Source organism: Chenopodium album, chromosome 21 (genome assembly GCF_948465745.1).
Source record: "Chenopodium album chromosome 21, dcCheAlbu1.1, whole genome shotgun sequence".
NCBI lineage: Eukaryota > Viridiplantae > Streptophyta > Magnoliopsida > Caryophyllales > Amaranthaceae > Chenopodium > Chenopodium album.
Window position 1 is genome coordinate 38,671,971 of NC_137854.1, and position 23,060 is coordinate 38,695,030.

The following is a 23,060-nucleotide window of genomic DNA, read 5'->3' on the forward strand; positions in this document are numbered from 1 at the left end:
TGAGTTGTAAAAGAAGAGGTATGCCAAAAGGCAAATTATTTGGTGTGCCCGGGTGCACAATACACCAGTCAAAATAACAACATATGTTCTTTGGTTTTGAGCTATATGTTCAGTTCATTTATACTCTTTTCAATGTGGCACGTGATTTTTATTTGAACTACATGTTCTTTGGGTTTGGATGTGGAGATTAAACATGCTCTTTACATTTAATATGCATGTTCTTTGTTGTTTTTGGGCCTCATGTTCATTTCTTCTTAACTCTTTATGTTCTTCTAAGGTTTATGTTCTTTGTTTAAGCCATTATACTATCTAAGGTACTTTCACCGTTGTGTATTACAAACTTACGACAAGCCTCTAAAGTACAGCCAGATTTGTTGAATGTAGTACCAAAAATACGAGATTCAATTGTTTTGTTTATCTTCCATGGATTAATTTGCTTTCCCTTCCCCACCAGAGAGAAGAGAGACTTGATCATGAGATGGAGTTGCTGGGATTGTGCAGCATCTTACCAAACTAAGCTGCCCTTGTGTTAAACTTTGTGGCCAAAAGGTTACTTAATTGTTTTATTAACAGAGTACTATTCTATCAGACAAAGGGTAAAGAATATTGATACCACATTTAGCCAAGACTATTTATGTATGATGGTATCTAAATCCAGTCTTTGTTAGAATATGGATTTGTTTATTACATTATTGACATCTTAGCTAATGCATAGAAGAAAAACTTGTGATTGGTTGTTTTCTAATAATCAAGTGGGGTTATATTGTGCTTTGTTCCTTAAGGTTTGTTGATTAGTACAATGTGGTACTATCAAGCTTACGTTGCTTGTCTATGTCCATTCATTCATGTAATGTCATTTTTCTATTTGGTTGGCTTTTGATAAGGGTGAAGGCTAATACAAACAGATGAGTTTCAAAGTTCAAGGTCACAAGTAGTGATAGTCATCACTTGGGCATTTTTGATTCAATGTAGGGGTGTTTTCAGAATTAAAACACCCGGTTGAATCAATCACGGAGGGTGGGAAATAGTAACGCGTCTTGGTACAGCTTCCCTACAAAATTCTCCAGTTAGGCATATGCTATTATTATGACCTATTGACCTTGTTCTTTCCCGTCCATATAGAAACATCTGGCTCTCATTTTTGCACCATTTCTTATGTAAGGTAGGGTGCTGTTGCTTTATTTTACATGATTTGAGCAATGAGGCAGACTAATTCAGTCTACATTGTGAGCTTGGCTTCTATTTATGTTTTGGTGACTATTGTTGGATTTTGGCAGTTGGTTTTTCTTTCTTGCTTTCTTGCTTTGTCTTTTCAAGTACATGATTGAAGCGATGATAACTATAGTTTTAATTATCGAAAATTTTACTACTTTTCCTACAGGATAGTACAAATTCGACTATGAGAGAGACCTGTGTTCCCACAGGATAGCACATACTTAATTGAGGATATAGCAGCAGCTAAGCAACGCCATACAGGCTGCCGCTGATAGAAAACAACCTGGTAACGACTATGTAAAGTATGTTCTTTCTTCTTGTCTTCTTCAAATTTTATTTATAGTCTTTGAATGGAATTTTATCACAACTATGGGGGGCCTGAACAATCTAGAGTCTTTCTTTTAACCTTTTATATTCGGTTGTTATTGATCTTTTCCCAGGCTTTTTTGGTCACTGGTTTTCGGATGTATCTGAGTATTAATTATGCCTGACTTAAATAAATCACAAGTTATTAGGTGCACTTGACATTACGTACATCTATCAGTGTTAGATGATAAAAGCTGATATAATAATCAGTTAAAATGGGTCGTCTTCCGTGGTTTTATGGGTTGATATATCAACTTTAACCTGGTTAATGATTTAAGCATGTAATAGCTTCTACATATTTGCTTAACTAAACTGATTATCATGGTCTCATACTCTCATCTATAGTTACTCTTTGAAGCTTCAAATAAACTAACATCTTCATATTATTTTGTTTAGCTCTCTAATAGTTTCATTTTAGGGGTTTTAGATTAGTAACTAATACCTGTTCTAGTTCATTTTGGAATCATGCTGAATAAAATTTCTAGTCTGTGTTATAATAATGCTGTTGAAGCAAATGTCCTGTAATGGCATAAAGAAAATTTTTGTGATGAGCCTAGAGAAAATAAAACGATTATGTCTTAATTCTTATTAATCATTAATTTGATTTGAAAAAGTTGTAGACATTACCAATTAATCCTCCTAATCCAGTCCCTGTTTTATCAAGATTATGATTTTATTTTGTAAACACTGTTGGAAACAAGTCGAAACAAATGTCCTCTGTTCATTGGTCTATAGTTTGTTTGCTTTTTGATAATTGCTGGAAAAAAATAGAATGGAAAAGAAAAATAATTAAGGAATTTGAAGGAAATAGAAGATTTTATGTAGAGATTTTATAAAGAGGTGATCATGTATTGGGTTGGGGTAGATTGCGCTAGACTTAACATACCTACCCATTAAAATTGGTAGCATGATCATGCTATTTTAATAACAAATTATTTGAAAAAGTATCTTAGAAAACCCTTTTTTTTTTTTTCTTTTTTTGCCCGATAAATTCTAAATCTATTCTATTTGATTTACTTTCATATCATCGTCGTATTTGGAGGAAATAATTAGAGAGTTATATGCAGTGTATCTTGTCACTCCCTCTTTTTTATCCCCGCAACATTTTAGCATAATTATCAAAATCATACATGGGAATTTACTTACTCCCTTTGTTTCAATAAGTTTGTTAAGGGTTCGTTTGACATCGCTGTGGTTTTCTATTTTTTAGTTTTTGGTTTTTTTTGAAGTTATTATATATGTCACATAATGAATCAAAAATTATTTAGACTTATTAAATTCATGATAATTTTGAAAACTGACAACAGAAAAGTAGAAACACCTTTTTCTTGTTTCCTGTTTTTGGTTTTTAGTTTTCAAAGAAATAGAAAACTGAAAACGAAAAATGATACAAAACAATTCCTAAGTTTTTCAATTTTTTTTTTCCAATTCATAGCCTTGGTTATATTTTATCTCTCTTTGTATTAGTGATTAGTCTCACATTTTATTCTCTGTGCTAAATTAAAGTACTAACATGTACTATTTGAGAAAATCCAAGTTACTCAACATTAATAATAATAAAAGTTTCTCAAGGGTTTAAATTGTCTTTTCAATCAATTTAGTTTGGGATTATAATGTAATTTCATTTCTCTTTTCCTCTTATCAATTTTCACTATTTTCATCCTAATTTATCACCCCTCCTTTTGCCATTAAAGTTCTCTAAAAAATCTCCATTGAAGCATGAAGTTTGATCCCCACCATTGAAGTAGCTATTGAGTAAGATGATTTAAATTTTCTATTCAGCAATAATTAAATGTCGTTCGTTAACAATCGAGTTTCAATCTTACAATCTGGTGTTAATTGTTAATTATCGAACTTCAATTTGTTAAGTTAGTAACATAACCATGCCCTTCATTTCTCTATTTTTACCTAGGGTTTTCATTGAAGTTGGCGGCTAAAAGCTGACGTCGGAAATAGTGGGGTTGGGGCTCGTGTTTGTTGTGATGTTGGGTAGTTGTATGATTTCTTGGTGAAATCATTATAATTGATAAAAGAGGGAGGAGGAAGAAGAGAAGGAAGGAAGGAAGGTGACTGGGTGTGTCATTAACAAAAATAGTAAAATATTGTCAAATTTACAACAAGTATTTTTTACAATTTGTGCCATTTGAGTAACAAATGTTTCTCAAAATGAGTAACTAGCTCAAGTGATTTGAGTTTTCCTTTCGGTTTTAGGAGATTGTGGAATTGATCGTCACCCCCAACCTTGTGGCTCTCTAAACACCAAAAAAAATGATTAATTTATTTATTTATTTATTTTTCCACTTATACTCAAGTTTTATACTATTCCTTTTATACTCATTCTTACATAATATGTCTATTATAAACGAGTCTAATTAAGAATTAAGATCCCATGTGAAAACTAAGGAAAAATTTATGAGTCTAGCAAGTGTAGTCACCCTTGGGCCTCTAAGGTTTCATATTTGCTTTTGCTGGGCCTTTATTGGCAGCTTATCTTCAGATTTGCTGGGCAGGGCAGACATCCTAGTTTGGATCAATGGAAATCATTTGGCTTGATTTCGATTGAGGAAATGTGGGTCTTTGAATACTCGTACTATATTATCCATTACATTTCTTAAACTGTACCACCGTGATTGGTAATGTTCTTTTTTTTTTTCTTTCTTTTTTTCTTTGATAAATTGTGAAAAAACTTAAAACTTAAAAAACTTATCAAATAAAAATTCTACGAGTAATATACATTGTGTAATTTAAAGGTTGGGGGTAAATTATAGATACGAACTAGATATAAGCCCGTGCGATGCACGGTTCTAGTAAATCTTTTTATTAATTTAAGATTTTTTATATGAAGATCATTCATTGGATACTTGGATAAAATTCCTGATATCATAAGATAAATTTTTTTTTTAATTTTAACACTAAAGTTATCTTTCGTAGGTTTTTTTTTTTCTACGTGGCGCTTGAATTCAAAATCCCAAACCTTATTCTTTAATTTTGCTTAGGTGACAATTTAATTTTTTAATAAAATATAAATGACAAATCATTTTATCTATTAGTTAAAATAAGTCTTTTGCATTTTTTTATATACTCGTTCTGTTTCAAAATGTTAATCTCATCTAGAATCATTTAACTATTAAAAATTTAGGGGGAATCTTCTAAATTTCTCTTTAAGGAAAAACATAGTGATATGAGATATAGTTTTAGTCGTTTCGATGAGTACATTTTAATATCTAATTTTTATAATATTTGCTATGGAGAGATTAAAGATATTTACGATCAAAGATTTACATCCATACATGTAAAAAAGATAATTATTAATTTTTTAAATAATTTAAATTTTAATTGTTCACTATTCGTTATTTTTATCTAGGTGGCAAAATTCTTAAATCTTATTCGTCACTTTTTCTTAAGTGGCGAGTGAATTTTTTAATTCTAAAATAAATTATTAATCTAAAATTTCATTGGTCGTGTGATGCACGGTTCTAGTAAATCTTTTTATTAATTTAAGATTTTTTTTTTATATGAAAATCATTCATTAGATATTTGGATAAAATTCCTAATATCATAAGATAATTTTTTTTTTTTTAATTTTAACACTAAAGTTATCTTTCGTAGGTTTATTTATTTTACGTGGTGCTTGAATTTAAAATCCCAAACCTTATTCTTTAATTTTGCTTAGGTGACAATTTAATTTTCAAATAAAAAATAAATGACAAATTATTTTATTTATTGGTTAAAATAAGCCCTTTGCAAATGCGTTTTTTTATATATTCGTTCGGTTTCAAAAAAAATTTTAACTATTAAAAAAATTAGGGGGATTCTTCTAAATTTCTCTCTTTATATGAGGAAAAACATAGTGATATGAGATTTAGTTTTATTCGTTTCGATGAGTACATTATTAATATCTATTTTTTTAATATTTGCTAGGGAGAGATTAAAAATATTTACGATTAAAGATTTACATCCATATATGTAAAAAAAAAAAATAAGTATTAGTTTTTTAAATAATTTAAATTTTAATTGTTCACTATTCGTTATTTTTACCTAGGTGGCAAAATTCTTAAATATTATTTGTCACTTTTTCTTAGGGGGCGAGTGAATTTTTTAATTCTAAAATAAATTATTAATCTAAAATTTCATTGGTCAAAATAATACCTTTTTCTTATGTGGCGCGCCGAATGCTCCCGAAAAATGCCTACTTTATTTATATATATTAGATTATAGACTAGAGGTGATAAAAAATAATCAGGCCGGATTAGGCCTATGCATAAAAAATTATGTCAAAACCTGTAAAATAGTGTCGCATTTATTGGACCAAGCTCGACTTTTAAACTGAAAAATGTTACCCAAACCTGCACTTTTTTCGGGCCAGGCTGGATCTGGCTAATGGATTACTTGGATGATCACCTCTATTGTGGACTTGTGGGCCTTGTTGAACCGTTTGTGTGTCAAGCACATCTCCATTGGGAGCTTAGCTCCGCAAAAAATCTGAACAATTGCATAATTTGTACTTTTAGTAAAAAAATCTTAACACTGTAAGTTTTGAAAATTTATTAAAAAATAATCTGAACAATCGCAATGCACCACACATATATTTTTGAACATTTAGTAAAAAATGTGAACAATCGCAAATTTTGAACATTTAGTTAAAAAAAATCTGAACATCGCAAATTTTGAATAATTTTTTAAAAAAACTAAACAATCGCAATACACCACGTCTATACTTTTGAACATTTAGTAAAAAAAATCTGAACAATTACAAATTTTGAACATTTAGTAAAATAATTTAAACAATCGCAAAATTTGAATATGTAGTATGTTAGATACAACCTATATATAAACATCAATTTTCTATGATTATGGTATGAATCGTAATAATTCAATAGTTTTGTAATACAAACTGAACATTTACTGCGTATAGAATGAACAATATTTTATACAATATGAACATATAAAATTGGGTGTTTATGTTCATTTTTCGTGTACATATTTTTATTTACTAAATGTTCGTTATTTATAAAGTATTTCTTTTTTTTTTACTGAATGTTCAAAAGTCTATGTAATGCACCTATTTTTAGGTGTACCATGGTGCACATAATAACTATTAGCTTAGCTCGACACACAACTGAGCTCACTTGCTACATGCGTCATGTCAATATTATGGGTCTTCAATTAGAACTTTACAAGTTAAAAATTCAATTTTAATGGAGCGAATCTCTTTTTTCTTTTTTACAATTTTCTTATATTTACCCGAGTTTTTAAAATTCATACTTTTATGTTTTAAGACCCAAAATTTTCTTACCTTTACTCAAATGTTCCAAAGTTTTTAAGAAACAAGAGGTTACAAATGTTACAATAAGCAGGTCAAACTCTCTGATATGCTTACTGGTTGCCTCAAAGACCCTCAAGATTGAAAGGTCAATTTCTTACCATTAGTCTAGCACTGCACCGTAGCACTAGGTTGGTGGTTATGTGTTTTGACACTTTAACACATGTTAATTTTGTACAGCAGATAAATGAGTAATAACAACATTAATTAGATGATATTTTATGACTAACGTACACTATTTTTACAATATTAGATTCTATTTATGTTCAGAGTCTCCACTTTTTAGCTTTACAATATACGTCTAAATCCAAACTCCACCAATTAATCCAACAGTAATCGTTGTCTTTATGTAATGCCTTTTCAATAATATACACCGAACTAAAGATTAGCGATCAAATTAATACAACTCCACAGTACTCGTACTAGTCAAAAACATTTTATTATTCTCAAAAATGACTTCCACCACATCATAACAAAGGGAAGACGAATCAAAAAGAAACTGCATGGGAATTCGCATCTCTCCTTTCTTTGTTTCGAGTATTTTTTGGCACTCGAGAAAAAATAAGCTTAAAAATATGATTATTTTTTTTTGATAATATAAAAAAAATTAGGCGGGAATTTAATAAAGGTTACTACCATAAAACTACTAGTGAAAGCGTGACACATTTTTTGGGGTTTCGTAATACGGTCAGCTACTCCTACTATATTATCTACCATTTCTGACCTCTACCCTCTCTTTTTTTTCACTGGTCTTTTTCACAAAGGACCTGTTTTTTACCTAATTTACAAAATGACCCATCTCCTAACATCCAAAAATATTTTTAAAAATGTATTTTTTTTTTAGGGAAAAAATGTTATTAAAAAAAAGGAACACAAAAAGATACCGGAGTAACAACCAACAAGATTCCAAGAGGGACAATTTCAAAAAAACACTTGACGATCAAAATGAAAATTTTATTGTATTTTCTTACTATTACTTCCAAAATTTCTACTAAAATTGAGGAAGATAAACAAAGAAATAAAAATTCATATTCATCTTTTTTGGGAAATGGCTAGTAATCCTACGGAGTACTTCGTACAATTTTTGTAATGATATAGAGTATTGATATAGACGAATTTCAAATTTACCCACCTCCGAGACTTTACACATGGTAAGGAATGGAAACTAGTGATGATTAAGAAATTTAATTACGGATTTACTATCCTAAGATTTAACACTAAACTAGCCAGAAACCACTGCAAATTCAAACTGCCTAGCATAAATTTAGTCCCAAAGTTTTCAATAAAGGTAAGAAAGACATCTCATTTACTAGCAAAACATCACATTAAACATTGGTTAATTTCATCTCAATTCTTAGTTTCTCACCTAATCATCAAATCAATGACACAACTCCAACTCCTCAAAAAATTCATATAATTGAATAATTCACAAGAAATACTTGACCAACAAAAATGACTAATTTTACTACGGAGTACTATTCAAAATGGCATATAAAGAGTATACATCCGACTATTTTAACTACAAACATTTAATTGACATTAACAACTACTACTATATTATATATCACCCCAATAACAACACATTAATCACTTCCCAAATAACCCTTCTCTTAAAGATTAAGAAAATTAATTCAAACAAGAACAAAAAATAAAGAGGTTGAAGGAATAATTTTGACTAAGCTTTTTCATTTTTCATTTTTTAATATTTGTATTTTTTTCTTTTTCCTTTTTCTTTTATCACACATTCGGACCCCAAAGATTCTTCCAAAAACGAGAATGAAATAACCCAATGACGTCCGGAAGTACCTTCCTCGCCAACCCTTTGTGCTGCTGCTCTTGTTGCTGCAACTCTTTCTGGGCCCCACTTTCTTCACCGGGAACTAGCTGTTCCTCATTTTCTCTCTCCTCCACGTCAGCACTCACCAGAATCTCCGGCGACCGAACTTCTTCTTCTTCATCGACAACAACTACTGGAGGAAGAATCTCCGGCGTTAGAGAAGAAGATGACCCACAAGATTCTCTCTCCTCCACGTCAGCACTCGCCGTTTTCTCCTTCTTTCTACTGCTACTTCTACCATTGTTGTCTTTCTTCTTCTTCGACGACGTCGTTTTCGTCTTCTCCGTTGAGGAAAGATGCTCTTCGAAGGCTTCAATGGCTTGATGAATAAGCTCACTATGAGGTGAAGAATCCCAGCGATTCCAAAAATGGGAGAAACAATCAAAACAACAGCAATCAAAACAAGGAGATGAGTGATTTGTAGTTGTGGGTATTATTGTAGAAAATGGTTTTTTGTTGGATTTTTGGTCAAAATTTGAGGAAGAACAGTAGTTAAGAGTAGAAGATTTGAGGGAATGGGTAATCATGTAAGCGAGAGCTTCGCGGTCTTGAAGAGAGAGAATGGAGATAAGAGTAAGAATCGCAGTTGGAAGAAGATGATTGAGTGAAGAAATTGGGTCATCGACATTGATAGTTGCAGAAGAAGAAGAAGAAGAAGGAGAAGGGTGAACTTTTCCTTTGTTTTTGCTTTTGTTGAGCTTCATGGTTAGTGAGTACTAATGGTGGTAAATTGATGGTGGGTTTTTGTGGGTTAACTTTTGAGTTTTGAGGAGAGAGAAAATGAGAGAGAGAGAGAGAGAGAGAGAGAGAGGAGCTAGATTGAAGGAATGGGATAGGAGGGGGGCTAAGGACAAAGAGGTGATGGGGTTTGATGGGGTAGGGTTTCTTTTCCTTTTTTAGGGGTGGCTAACTATTGTTACTAATTTGTTTTGATTTCCTTGGAGAAAAAGAAAATTTTAAGGAGAAAAAGAAATTTAATTTTGTGTATTCTTTTGTGATGAGGGAGAATAATACTTGTATATATACAAAGTATACATTTTTCACAATGAGTATAATTTGATTTGTAACTGAAAAGAAATACAGTGGGCGTTAACATTTAAGAAAAGTGGATTTGAGTTAATTCTGTAGAAGAGGAGAGAGAACGTGTTGTTAAAAGAGAAAAAACAGGGAAAAGATTAGATTGTGTAAATGGGTTTGAGTAAGTTATCATAAGATTTAAAATTTCAACACAAGTGTACAATTCAGAATACATTAAGGACATTTTATTAATTTTTATGAAACATTGAAGGTAGGGTCATTCAAATAATTCAAGATTTGAACACCAAAGACATTAAATTATAGTTCTAGTGATGTTTTATTTGATAAGTATCAATGAATTTATTTTATTATATTAACTTTTTATGATCTTTACTTAATGATAATTAGGGTAATTAATGGTTAAAGTTGTACATCGACAAACATAAAAGTTAATAGTTGCACATAAAAAAGATCAATAGAAGGGCTTGTTCTCATTGACTGAAATCAGCTGAACTGAATTCAGCTGAATTGAACTCAGCTGAACTGAACTGAACTGAACTGAACTGAAATGAATATTTTATAAGAGAAGGAAATTAGGAGCTGAGCTGAGCTGAACTGAACTCAGCTGAACTGAACTGAACTGAATTTCAACGTAAGAGAACAGGCCCGAAGAAATACAATTCAAGGTAAACTAAGATTGCATTCTTGTAATAAATTTAGTAATATTTGTTTATTTTTACATTAGCATAACTTGTCTTTAAAAAAACTAAAGTGGATGAATTTTTATATATTTTTTTCCAATTTATTTGAAAAAGGAAGGAAATATTGTGACATTAACTTTAAGGAAAACGAATCTAAGTCAATTCTTCAAAAGGTAAGATAAAATGTGCTGTCAGGTGAAGATAATAATGAAAAGTTTGTAGTGTGTACATAGGTTTGAGTAATTTACAATAAGATTTAGATGTATGCGACGGGTCACGCTTGCTGAAAATTTAAGAAAAAAGTATAACTCCTACAGTCTTACTTTGTCTTTTTTGCTCGATTTGACTTTGACAACCTTTAAGACGTTTCTTAAACAATGAATATTTCCGTAAAAAAAGTTAAAAGAAAAATAATTTTTAAAAATAGGGGTATTTGCGACCTGATTTGGTGTGATTTGGAGCCCATCAAACCAAACCACATTTCTCAGACCAAAATGCGGTGCATAAAAACTCAAAAACCGCACCACAAAATACTAATAGGTGTGGTTTGCAGTTTAATTGCAACTTTTTAAGAAATAGCATAAAACAATAAGTTTTAAGTTTATATTTATATATATATAAAATAATTATAAGTTACAACATAAAAATAAATTTAATAATTACATAGCATTCATATAGATGTGGTTTTTTTTTTTTTTTTTTAATCGATGTACAACTTTAACCAAAAATGAACACTTTATAACACTTGGTGAGTCATTAGCATTTTTTTTTTTTGGAAATTTTGAATTTTGATAGCTCAAAAGTGGACCCTGTTGAATTTTCGTATTCGTTTAAAACTTTTTTCATACTTTGGTACCCATCAAAGTGTAAAATTATATGTTTTGGTACTTCTGTCCATAATCTGTTAACTTTTCCGTTAGTGGGGCCCATTATATAATTATTTAATAATTTAATTTATTAAAAAATATAAAAAAAACCCTTAAAAAAGAAAAAAAAAAACCAGCCACTGCCACCCCTTCCCCCTCCCAGTTAACCACCCTTCCCCCTCCCCGTGCCGACTGCCGGTGCCCAAACATTCCCCCGGCGCCGGCGAGCCCACTTCCTCCCTTCCCTCCTCCGATCATAGTAGCAATAGTAGTAACATCGCCGCACAACAATTGGCCCTGCAAAACAACCACCGCTCGCCTAAACAACCTCCCTTGTTCGCCGGCCTCTTCTCTTCCAGAAACAACCACCCTTCCCTTTTTCGCTCGGCCCCTGAAACCCTAAAACCCACGTGAAACAACCCATAAACAACCCAGAAAACCGATTTTAGGGTTTCAGCCTTCAGGGCTAGCTGTTGTGCGCGGCGGAGGTGGAGATGGTCGGTGATGATGGTTGTTTTGCGGGGGATGGCTGGTGTGTGTTGTAGGGGGTAGTTTCGGGGGTGTTATTGGTGTGATGGAGAGGCGCCGTGAGGTGAGGTCGCTGCATGCCTGGTTGCTATGTGGCTAAGGGGTGGTTGGAAGGTAGTAGGGCCCCACTAACGGAAATTGGATGGAGGTACCAAAACCTATATTTTGTGACTTTAATGAGTACCAAAATAAAATAAATTTTAAGATAGGTACCAAAAATTAATAGAGGTCATATTCGAGGTACCAAAATTCAAAATTTCTTTTTTTTTTGTATTTTTGAAAAAAAAATTGTATTTAATAAACAAATCTTTTACATAAATATAACAATCTTCTAGAGTACATAGTTAAATTGTATTTTGTAGTTAAATATGAAAATCAAAACAGATTCTACTCCATTAAATTAACAAGCAAAACAGACTAACATTGTATTTTATGAATTTGAGTTGGTATATATCTAACAACAAATTAAATAATAAACAGAATACACAAACCTTAAGGTCATTTACATTAATGCAAATAGTACAACAAAATCAAAACATTAATCGACATGCCCTTTTTCTCCGAACCGACCACATAAGGAAGGGCGATAAAAATTAGGAATTCAAATTAAGCTTGTGAATCTGAATTATTTAAAGTGAGTACAAGTATATTGTAGAGAATTGAATAAATTTATATATTTGTTATGCAGTCAGTTTGAATCGTGTGAAAAAGCTCAATTGACCCCCTTTTTTTTTTTTTTTTTTTTTTTTGAATAGAGCTCAATTGACTTTAAAATATATAGAATTGATTTTTTTTTTCTCTTTTTTAAAGAACACTTATAATTAAATACTTTTAATTTCATTAAACCCAAATCTCATAGGGCATGCAATATAGTTATTATTTTCTCTACAAATTTATATTAAGTTGTTAGAATTTGACATATATGGGTAAAAGTTGTAATTTTCATTAAAAAAAAAAAAAAACATATTTTCCGACAAAATGAATAATATAGTTATGCTCTATGTTTGATTTGAATTAGCTCACTACTCTATCCCAAATGGAAAAATGTTGGTGGCTCTATTTTGGTGCTTATATGCCTTAATAAGTTAATATACTTCAAATAATACCTAGCTACAAGTTGCGTAAGTGACCATCACCTTTAACCTCCTGGCAAGATGAGGAAAAATGCATGTGACAAAAAAAAAAAAGAAAAAGGCCAACTTGATCAAACAAAAGCAAAACATCATAAGAGCAATACAATACAATTCTAAATTTCTAATATTGTTAACCAAACCTAATGGCTACCTTATACTAGTACAAACACAAGGTGCTGAGTGAACAATTGAAGCACTTTGCCTACACCTTATGGAAGAAATACTGCATAAAAGCTAATTTATCGACTTTTGAGAACAAGATTGAATTTCACCGAACTCATTTAGAAAACATTTTTTGATTTGCGCGACTCAGAATAGGGTTTTCTTCTTTTATCTTTATTTAATTAAATAACTTATTTTTTTAATAAAAAAGCCAACACCAATGCCATTTGGGGTGGTCCATTGTAAGTATTGCATATTCAAAAATACAATCCAGCTTGCAAAATTACAACCGTCCAGAAAGCAATAAGTGGCCTTGGTTTAAACCCTTCTACGCCCCTCTATTGGGGCCTTTTAATTGAAAGTACACTTTCAAACGCGTAAAGTACCCTAAAACCCCTTATAATTCTTCCATTTTACCTTAAATCATCATAATTCTCATCCTCAAGTATAATAAAGAAATACGCATAAAAAGTAATTAGAAAACGACCAAAATAATACTATAGGATAAGTGTGCAGCCGACCAAGCAAACAAATTAATGTTTTTTTTTGTTGTTTTTTTTATATTTTTAATTATTCGTTTTGGAAGATTAGTTATTTACCGACTTGAGCCACATTATGTGGCGAATAGTACAGTGCTAATTGTGATCTTATCTTAATATGTTGACATTTGTCTTATTTGGAAATGAATTTATTCCAAATATGAAATCAATGGATTCGATAGGTAAGATGCTAAATTTGCTAATGACTGATTTGAGTGTTATTAATTCTAAATTTGATGTTAGAAAAATTAGAAATTTTCTAATGTTAGAAAATTGAGCTTAGATTTAGGTATCAATACGTAATTCAAGAGAAAGGGCAAAATGTTCATCCTTTACCTCGGCTCCGCATAATATTACACATTCTCGTTGATAGAATATGAAACATATTCCTAGGCCTCAACCATCAGCTTAAGCTTTTGGTTGAGTTGGTCCACTAACATGGTATCAAGAGCCAACGTGACACAAAGGTCACGGGTTCGAATCTCATCCACCCCTCCTTCAAAGTGGAATTAATTCGCACCAGGTATGGGTGGGCCTGTGTTGCATCCACATTTCAAGCCCAAAGGGCCTTTCATGTGAGGGGGAGTGATAGAGTATAAAACATATTTCTGGGCCTCAACCATCAGCTTAAGCTTTTGGTTGAGTTGGTCCTCTAACACTCATACTCCTCAATTCCTCGTGTACACCCGGGGTAGGGCATAACATTTCACTCGAACAATCCCACCATATTGGTAGAGTTGGTCCTCTAACACTCATACTCCTCAATTCCTCGTGTACACCCGGGGTAGGGCATAACATTTCACTCGAACAATCCCACCATCATTAATAGAGCTCATACCATTGTCAAAAAAATAAATAAAAAATAAAAATAATAGAGCTCATACCTCCTGATCTTAAAATTATACACTAGGTTCTCAAATTTTTTAATTTTTTTAATTTTTTTTTTTATTTTTTTTTTGGGACCATAATAACTTAATAAGTAAAAGCTAGTTTAAGCCACCCTCAACTTAAGCGCCTAAAAAGTTTTTTCTATCTCTCTCTAAAGTTTTTTCTCTCTAAAAAAGGAAAAGCTTGTTCTTCAATGTATCTCTAAGATGGTGGATAACACCCACCCTCCTGATCCTCCTCACATTTCTAATCAGGTAATGACAGATTTGAGGAAGGAGCCTCCTTTTGTTGCTAGTTTTCGTGAGGTGGTTGCTAGTTCCTCACAATGGTTTGAGGAAGCTAGGAAAATTGTAGCAACTTCGAATGGACTCAGGATGAAGATTTTGGTCCAGATTGGGATTTGACTGTCAGATTTGATAAGATTACCTTGGATCGATTAAGGAAACCATGGGGTTTAACCTTAATGGGGAAATGTTTGGGTACTTCAATTAGACCTGCCTTTATGCTTAATCGAGCACGAATTATGTGGAAAATCAAAGGGGGTTTGGAAATAATTGATCTTGGTCATAATGTTTTCTTATTCCGATTTACGATGGAGGATGATTATGAGAGGGCTTTGTTTGGAGGTCCTTGGTTTGTTTTTGACCATTACTTGATGATGGCGAGATGGAAACCGAATTTTAGACCTTCTGAAAATCCATTTGATAAGATGACCGTTTGGATCCGATTCACAGAATTTCCGGTGGAATATTTCGACAAATCTGCTCTATTTGAAATTGCAAAGCTTGCAGGGACTCCAATTCGGGTGGATTACGCCATCGATAGATTGACAAGGGGGCGGTATGCTCGTGTTTGTATCGAAATTGACTTGAGTAAACCCTTGGTGACTAAAGTGTGGATTGGTGGCGCGTGGCAGCAAATTGCCTATGAGAATGTGACTACCTTATGTTTCACATGTGGCAAAGTGGGGCATGTTCAATCCAATTGCATGCTCAATAAAAAACAAGAGGTGACAGTTAATTCAACAGCTGTTGGGAAGCAAGTGTCTCTAGTTCAGAAATCAGCAGAAGCCAATTTGAGTTTTGGTGCTTCAGTTTCTATATGTGTTGGATCTCAGAATGTTTTTGCTAATGTCTCACAGCCCACTTCTAATCTTGGGCCTCAGAATGTAGAGCCTCAAAATGTTGGGCTTCAGAATGTTGGGCCACAGATTGTTGGGCCTTAGAATGTTGGGCAATCTTCAAAGTCAAATTCTTCTCATTCTTTGGTTGACAATGTGTCACAAAGTGATTTTGGTCCATGGACCTTAGTGACTAATAAAAAGAAATTCTCAAAATCTGTTGATAATAACAACAGGAAGGGTAATGTTAAAAGCAATTCCTTGGTTGATAATTACAACCATAAAATTGTTAAAACTAATATTGTTGATAATAACAACAATAAAAATAAATTCAGTAATAAAAAATAATAATAATAATTTTATGTATAAAAGGAAAGATTTGGGTGAGTCTAGTATCACAAATGAGAAGGTTAATAAAGTTGGCATAGCCTTGGAGATTAATAAGATTAGTACTGATGATTTGGATATTAGAAAGAAGAGTACTGGTGCTTTTTCTGCTAATATGGGTGCTATTATTGCTGAATTGGATGATAATTCTGAGGTTTTAGCTACTAATCTGGATGTCAATGAAAAGTCAGTTGGGGTTGCAGAGGCTAATTCAAGATCAGTAATTAACAATATTACTCCATCTATCAATGAGGTTAATGAAGTTAATATTTCAACTGAAGTAATGATGGTGGATAGTGTTTCAATCTCATCTTTGGAGGAGACAAGTGTCATTAATGCTAAGTTGTCAAAACCGAGTAGCCACTTGGAAGAAATGCAGTTAGATGTTTCACCTACTCCCTTGATTTCTAACCCCCAGCTTACAGTGAGGTTGTCTCACACAATCATCTTCCTCACCCTGCTTTAAAAGAATTAAATACTTCTTCCAATTCTCAAATACAAAACCCTTCAATTTCTAGCCATGCAGAACCAAAATCAACCCCCAATATCTCAAGCTCTTCCCATGATTACTTACCAGAGACGCAAGGACTCAGATCAGGGGAATTGCTCGAATTCTCGAGGAAAGGAGCCAATACTTCAGGGGATTCCAGTGCACGAATTGCAGCAGGGATCGGGGTCGAAATCGAACACGCTTCAATTGTTCTCGACTTCACCAATGATAAAAACTCTTTTGATCAAGCGCCGACCGGGTTCTCCGACGGAGTTAACAGGGGCAGTGAGGTTACTGGATGCTCTGAAAAGAAAACAGGAAGCTCTGTCTATTCTTCGGGCGGAGGAAAGGGATCGAACGTTTTCGTTTCAAATTCCAAGAAGAATTCCGGTTTTTCACTTGCAATTAGAAACCAGAGGTCAAAACATGGCAAATCGCCTTATCGCAACATTCATCTCTCAGGATGCGGTGGTGGGGATGCAATTGCAGATTCGATACTATCGGTATCTTCAGGGGCCGAGGGAGATAGTGGCTCAAATGACCCCATTGTCATCAGAGGATGTGTTACCAATAGGGATGAGCGAGTTTTGGAGGGATTGGGAGGTGTATTACCTTCCTCCGAATCCAGGCCCGAATGATCGCCCTTCAATTACTTTACAGCGCCCTTTGCCAAATTTGAAAATGAAGTTCATTTTATGGAATGTGAGGGGAGCTTGTAGGGACGAATTTATCCCTCATGCGCGTCATTTAGTCAATTTGCATCGCCCTGCTGTCTTTGTGTTTCTCACTACAAGAATCAGCTCAAATACCGACGGAACGGTTCCGACGGACCTGAAAATCCGTCGGAAAAATCGATATTTCCGACGGATTTATTTTCCGTCGGATATTTCCGACGAAAAAAAACATTCCGTCGGAAATTTCCGACGGAAAATAATTCCGTCGGAATAATTGGACTTTCCGACGGACTTTTCCGTCGAAAAAGGTCTTTTCCGACGGAAAATTATTCCGTCGGAAATTTTCGACGGATTTTTCCGTCGGAACATATAGCTATATAAAAAAATGTTTACTTCCTAACCCTAATCCCCCCTTTCTCTTCCGCCCCTTTTCTTTTTCCCTCTCTTCTCTTTCCTCTCTCTCTCTCCTCCTTCTCCTTTCCTTTCTTCTACTGTTCGGTGACCCTTCACTACTCCATTCCTCTCTTTTCTTCTTCTTCTCTTTCTTCTCTCCTCTTCATTTTCTTCCCCTTGTTCTTCTATCACGACCACCACCAACATCTCTGCCATCAAGAACCAACATCACCGCCATCCCCGCCACCAACAACACTACAACAACAATGGCGACCACAACAACAACAGCGACCACAACCGTACCACCGTGCAACAACACCGAGATCGCCCAACATCAATTGTAGATCTAGTTCTAATTTAGGTTAGATTGTAGATCTAGTTAATTTTTATGTAATTTTAATGTTTATTTTGTAATTTTATTAGATTATTGTGTAATTATATACTTCCTCTAATTTTTGTTCTTTATTTATCGTTTTTTTTCAATTCTCTTTATGAAATTTTTGTTAAATATGTAGATCTAGTGGTTTTGATTTATTTGTGTGGTATTTATCAATTTTTGTTGTTTTAATTTTCGTATTTTTGTGTTGTTTTTCAATTATTTGGGTTAGTTTTTGGTTTTTTTTTACTAATTTTCTGTTTTTGGGGGGATTTATTGGTTGTGGTGGTGGTGTTAGAAGGTGTGAAGGGGCTGGTTTGAGTATGGTGATGTTGGTGTTTGAGGGGGGGCTGTTAATTTTTGGTGGCGACGGTGATTCTCGGTGGCCACTGGTGGTTTTAGGTTGGTGTTGGGGTGGTTAGGTAATAGCTAGGTAATTGGGTTGTAGATCTGGTGGAAATTTCGGCACTTGGGTAGTGGGTGGTGGAACTTGTTAGGTGGGCTGGTGTGGGGCGGTGGTGGCTGGTGGTCGGGGTAGCCTTTTTTTTTTGTTTTTTTTAAAGCATTTTTCGACGGATTTTCCGTCGGAAGTTTCCGACGGAATCATTTTCCGTCGGAAATTTCCAACGGACTTCTTCCGTACCAGAAAACTTCTTCCGATGCATGAAATCCGTCGGAAAAGGTCGGTTTTCCGACGAGCATTATTACGACGACATTTTCCGACGGAATTCCGTCGGAAACCCGATTTCCGACGGAATTCCGTTGGAAACCCGATTTCCGACGGAAAACAGGGTGTTACCGACGAAAAATTTCCGTCGGAATTAAGTTGTTTTCTAGTAGTGTCTGGAAACCAAATCAGATGATCTTCGAGCTAGGCAGGTTATGCTTCAATTGGGATTTCATGATTTTAAGGCTGTGGAAGCTAATGATAAACGGGGAGGTATTTGGCTGTTCTGGAAGAATGTCGTGGATGTGGCTGATTTCAAGGAGGATTTTTCCATTTTTCATGCTTTGTTCCATTTCAAAAATACCAACAATGAAGCTCTTGTAACTGGTATGCATGCTCCTTCAAGGCCAAAAGAGAGGCATGCAATGTGGAGGGAAATGCAGGATGATCTTCCTCCGCCTAACACTCCATGGCTTTTATTTGGAGATTTGAATGAGGTTACTTCGTAAAGTCAGAAATCTGGGGGACGAGGCTTTAGACATGCTCAATGTAGGGATATGAACAATTTTACTAATGCAGCGGGTATGTTTGATATGGGTTATAATGGGAATCCATTTACTTGGAGCAATGCTAGGGAAGGCACCACCTTGATTAGGCAGCGTCTCGACAGAGGTCTTGGAAACGCAGCTTGGGTGGAGCAATTTCCTCACACTAAGGTTTTTCATCTTCCTTTTACATATTCTGATCACTCTCCTATTTTAATTGATTGCTCTAATCCGAGAGTTAATGGTCCTTTTCCTTTACGTTGCAAGGAAGTTTGGCTTTCTCACCCGGATTTTAATGAGTTTTTTGTTAGTAATTGGTTGGAACCGTGTGATAATTATATCTTAGGCATGAAAAATTTTCAAAATAATATCAAAAATTGGAATCATAATATTTTTGGAAACCTTAAATATAAAAAGGATAGACTCTTGGCAAGATTAGGTGGTATCCAGAAATATTTAGCTACTAGGAATTCGATTTTTTTGATAAATCTAGAAAAAGTTTTGTTAAAGGAATTAAAAGATATTTATGATAAGGAAAGAATTATTTGGGCACAAAAGGCTGGTATTAATTGGCGAAAATATGGTGATTTAAATACAAAATATTTCCATATTTTAGCAAAAATAAAAAAAAGTAGGGGAAAGATTTTGTGCTTAAAAGATTCTAATGATAATTGGATCACTGATGACTCAGTTTTGAAAAATATGGCAACTGATTTCTATAAAAATATTTTTTCAGTCAAAAATAACAAATAGAGGTGGTTCTGGTTCTTTTAATCCTTCTAACAAGATATCGATGGAAGACAATTTGATGTTGGCTACCTATAGTCCTAGTTTGTTTGAGGTGATGAAGAATTGTTTGTTTAGCATGGAACCTATGAAATGTCCTGGTCCGGATGGTGTCCAACCAAGATTTTTTCAAGCTAATTGGGACTCTTTGAGTCACATTCTTCATAAGTTATGTGTTGATAGTTTTGCTAATGGTTGTTTTAATTCGGATATCAATAAATCTTACATCTCTTTAATCCCTAAGATTGATAATCCAGTTAATTTAACTCAATTTAGACCTATAGGATTGTGTAATACTGTTTATAAATTAATTACTAAGTTAATTTCATGTAAACTTAGGTCCTTTTTGAATACTTTGATTAGCCCCTTACAATCCAGTTTTATTCAAGGTAGGGGTATTGAGGATAATGTAATCATTATTAAAGAAATGTCACATATTTTTCATAAAGCTAAAGTTGGAAAGAATATCATGGCCCTTAAGCTTGACTTAATAAAGGCTTATGACAGTTTGGAATGGAATTTCATCTAAGGAAACCCTTATTGGTTTTAATTTTCCTTTGAATTTTGTAAATCTGATTATGTTTTGCATTACTTCCCCTCAAATTTTAGTCTTATGGAATGGGGAAATTACTAGTGAGTTTATCCCTTCGAGGGGTATAAGGCAAGGTGATCCAATGTCCTCTTATATTTTTGTTTTGTGCCTTGAAAGACTTTCTCTCATGATAGAAAACAAGGTAAATCAGAATTCGTGGAAGCTTATTAAGGTAACAAAATCAATCTCTTTATCTCATATTTTTTATGCAGATGATGTTTTCCTTTTTGGACAAGCTTCTAAGAGTAATATTCAGCTAATTATGCAAGTCTTACAGGATTTTGGGGATATTTCTGGTTTAAGAGTAAATCAGAACAAATCAACTGTTATATTTCCAAAGAAAATGAATCATAATGTGAGAAAAGATTTGATCACTGAATTTAGTTTCACTTCCACTACTTCTTTTGGCAAGTATTTGGGAGTTGAAATTCATCCTCACAAATTAAAAAAAAGTGATTACTTTGGCTTCCTTGATAAAACATTCAATCAAATCAAAGGTTGGCAATCTAGGTTGTTGAATATGGCAGGGAGGTGTACCTTGGTCAAGTCTGTGTTGTCTTCCTTTCCTGTTTATTTAATGCAAACTAGTATTCTTCCTTTTGCTGTTTGTGATGATATTGAAAGAAATTGCAGGAAATTTTTGTGGAATAAGGTTGATAAGTCTAGATATTCTACTAGAGTAGGTTGGAATCACATTACTAAGCCTATGGAAATAGGTGGTCTAGGGATTAGAAGGTTAAAATTGTGGAATATAGCCTTCATGGCTAAGTTAGGTTGGACTGTTCTTACCAAACCAGAAAAACTTTGGGTAAGGATATTTAATGAAAAATATCTTAGGAAAGCAGGTTTGTTTGACTGTCATGCTAGCCCTTCTCATTCTCAAATTTGGAAAGACATTTTAAAAGGGAGGGAATTGCTTGCCTCGGGTTTAAGGATAGGGATTGGGAATGGAGTAGCTACTTCCTTATGGCATCATCATTGGTTAGGGAAGGGTCCTTTGAAGGATGTTATAATTGATGATATTCCCTCTTACATGATTGATTGGAAAGTTTCTAATATTATCAAGGATAAGGCTTGGTTTTTGAATGACATTGAACATCTTCTCCCTCAATATATTCTTAATATGATCAAGGCCACCCCCTTGTCTAAGTTTGCTAATTTAGAGGATTTTATAACTTGGGATTTGAGTAAGGATGGTATTTTCAATATTAGATCTGCTTATCATTTTCTTTTACAGGGGAAGTGCTTAGTTTCTTCTAATATAAAATCTTGGAAAAATCTTTGGAAAATACAAATTCCTTTTAAGTACATAATGTTTCTATGGAACTGTGCTCATTCGATTTTGCCTGTTGCTGAAACCTTGTCTACTTACATGCCTCTTATCTCTCCTATTTGTTCCTGGTGTAATATTTATTCTGAGTCCCATATACATATTTTTAGGGATTGCTTTGCTTCATCTATCTTATGGAATGATATTTTCAACAAAATTTATCTTCCAAAAAACTTTGATTTTAGCATCTTTAAAAATTCTGATTGGGAGATTTGGATTAATTATAACCTTGGCTTAGATAAAAAGTGGAAACTGATCTTTAGTACTGCTGAGGATCTGAAGGTTAAGAAGGTGATTGTGGAGACGGATGCCAAAGTTCTTAGGGATATGCTAATGTCAGCAGGTCCTAATCCTCACCATGAGCTTGCTGCTGCAATTTGTGATGTTGCTACGGTTCTTTCCAAGTTTGAGGTTGCTGTAGTCACTTACATTCCAAGGGAGGCTAATGAATTGGCTCACCGTCTTGCTGTTTTGGGAAGGGAGATGGCTGTGGGATATAAAACTCACTACTTGGTTCCAGATTGTGTCATTGAGCTGTATGAAGCAGAGAAGAACAGGGTGGTTGTAGCAGCAACAAATTAGTAGTTGTTTTCTTCTCGTTCCCTTCTCTATGGATGGATATATATTTTGGGTTAGTCTCATGGTTGTTATGGTATGATAGCTTTGCTGTTTGGAAGCAGATTACTTTTGGGCTTAATTTTGATGTACATATTGCTCCTTGTGGGAGCTTATTTTCGGATGTAATTATAGCCTTGTGTTTAGGCTTTTTTTGCTACTGCCTTGATTATCAGTGTAATTATTATGGGATAATCTTTGTAAATTTTAAGGCTATAGCCTTTTAATTAATATATCTTCTAGTTATGTTAAAAAAAAAGTAAAAGCTAGTTTGAGGTGAATGGGGTTTGTATAGCTTACTAGCTTAGTAATTACATGTAGTACGTACGTGGATCATACAATGGACTAAAGGCCGGGAACATTATTCAAGCAAACAATTTTAGAAACTTGAATCATTTGAAACAACCCTGTCATGTTTTTTGAAGCAGAAATTATTCATCTTACAATTGCTCATTAGAATTGTCCTAACCTTACACTGAACAATGTTCCATTTTTCCAAGGATTGCTTGA

The 23,060-nt window shown here is 33.7% G+C and overlaps 1 protein-coding gene and 1 long non-coding RNA gene across 2 annotated transcripts; one reads left to right on the plus strand and one right to left on the minus strand.

Annotated features, from left to right (window-relative positions):
• The first annotated feature begins 962 nt into the window (after positions 1–962).
• On the plus strand, positions 963–22,728 carry LOC145600075 (uncharacterized). The gene is made up of 3 exons (XR_014104234.1): positions 963–1,162; positions 1,382–1,517; positions 22,174–22,728. It is a non-coding gene; the product is annotated as an uncharacterized LOC145600075 (long non-coding RNA).
• Positions 8,344–9,538, minus strand: LOC145601937 (uncharacterized). Its single transcript, XM_081658027.1, has one exon. It carries the CDS (start codon positions 9,443–9,445, stop codon positions 8,642–8,644), a length of 804 nt encoding a protein of 267 aa, XP_081514153.1. The 5' UTR covers positions 9,446–9,538; the 3' UTR covers positions 8,344–8,641.
• Positions 22,729–23,060: the final 332 nt, after the last annotated feature.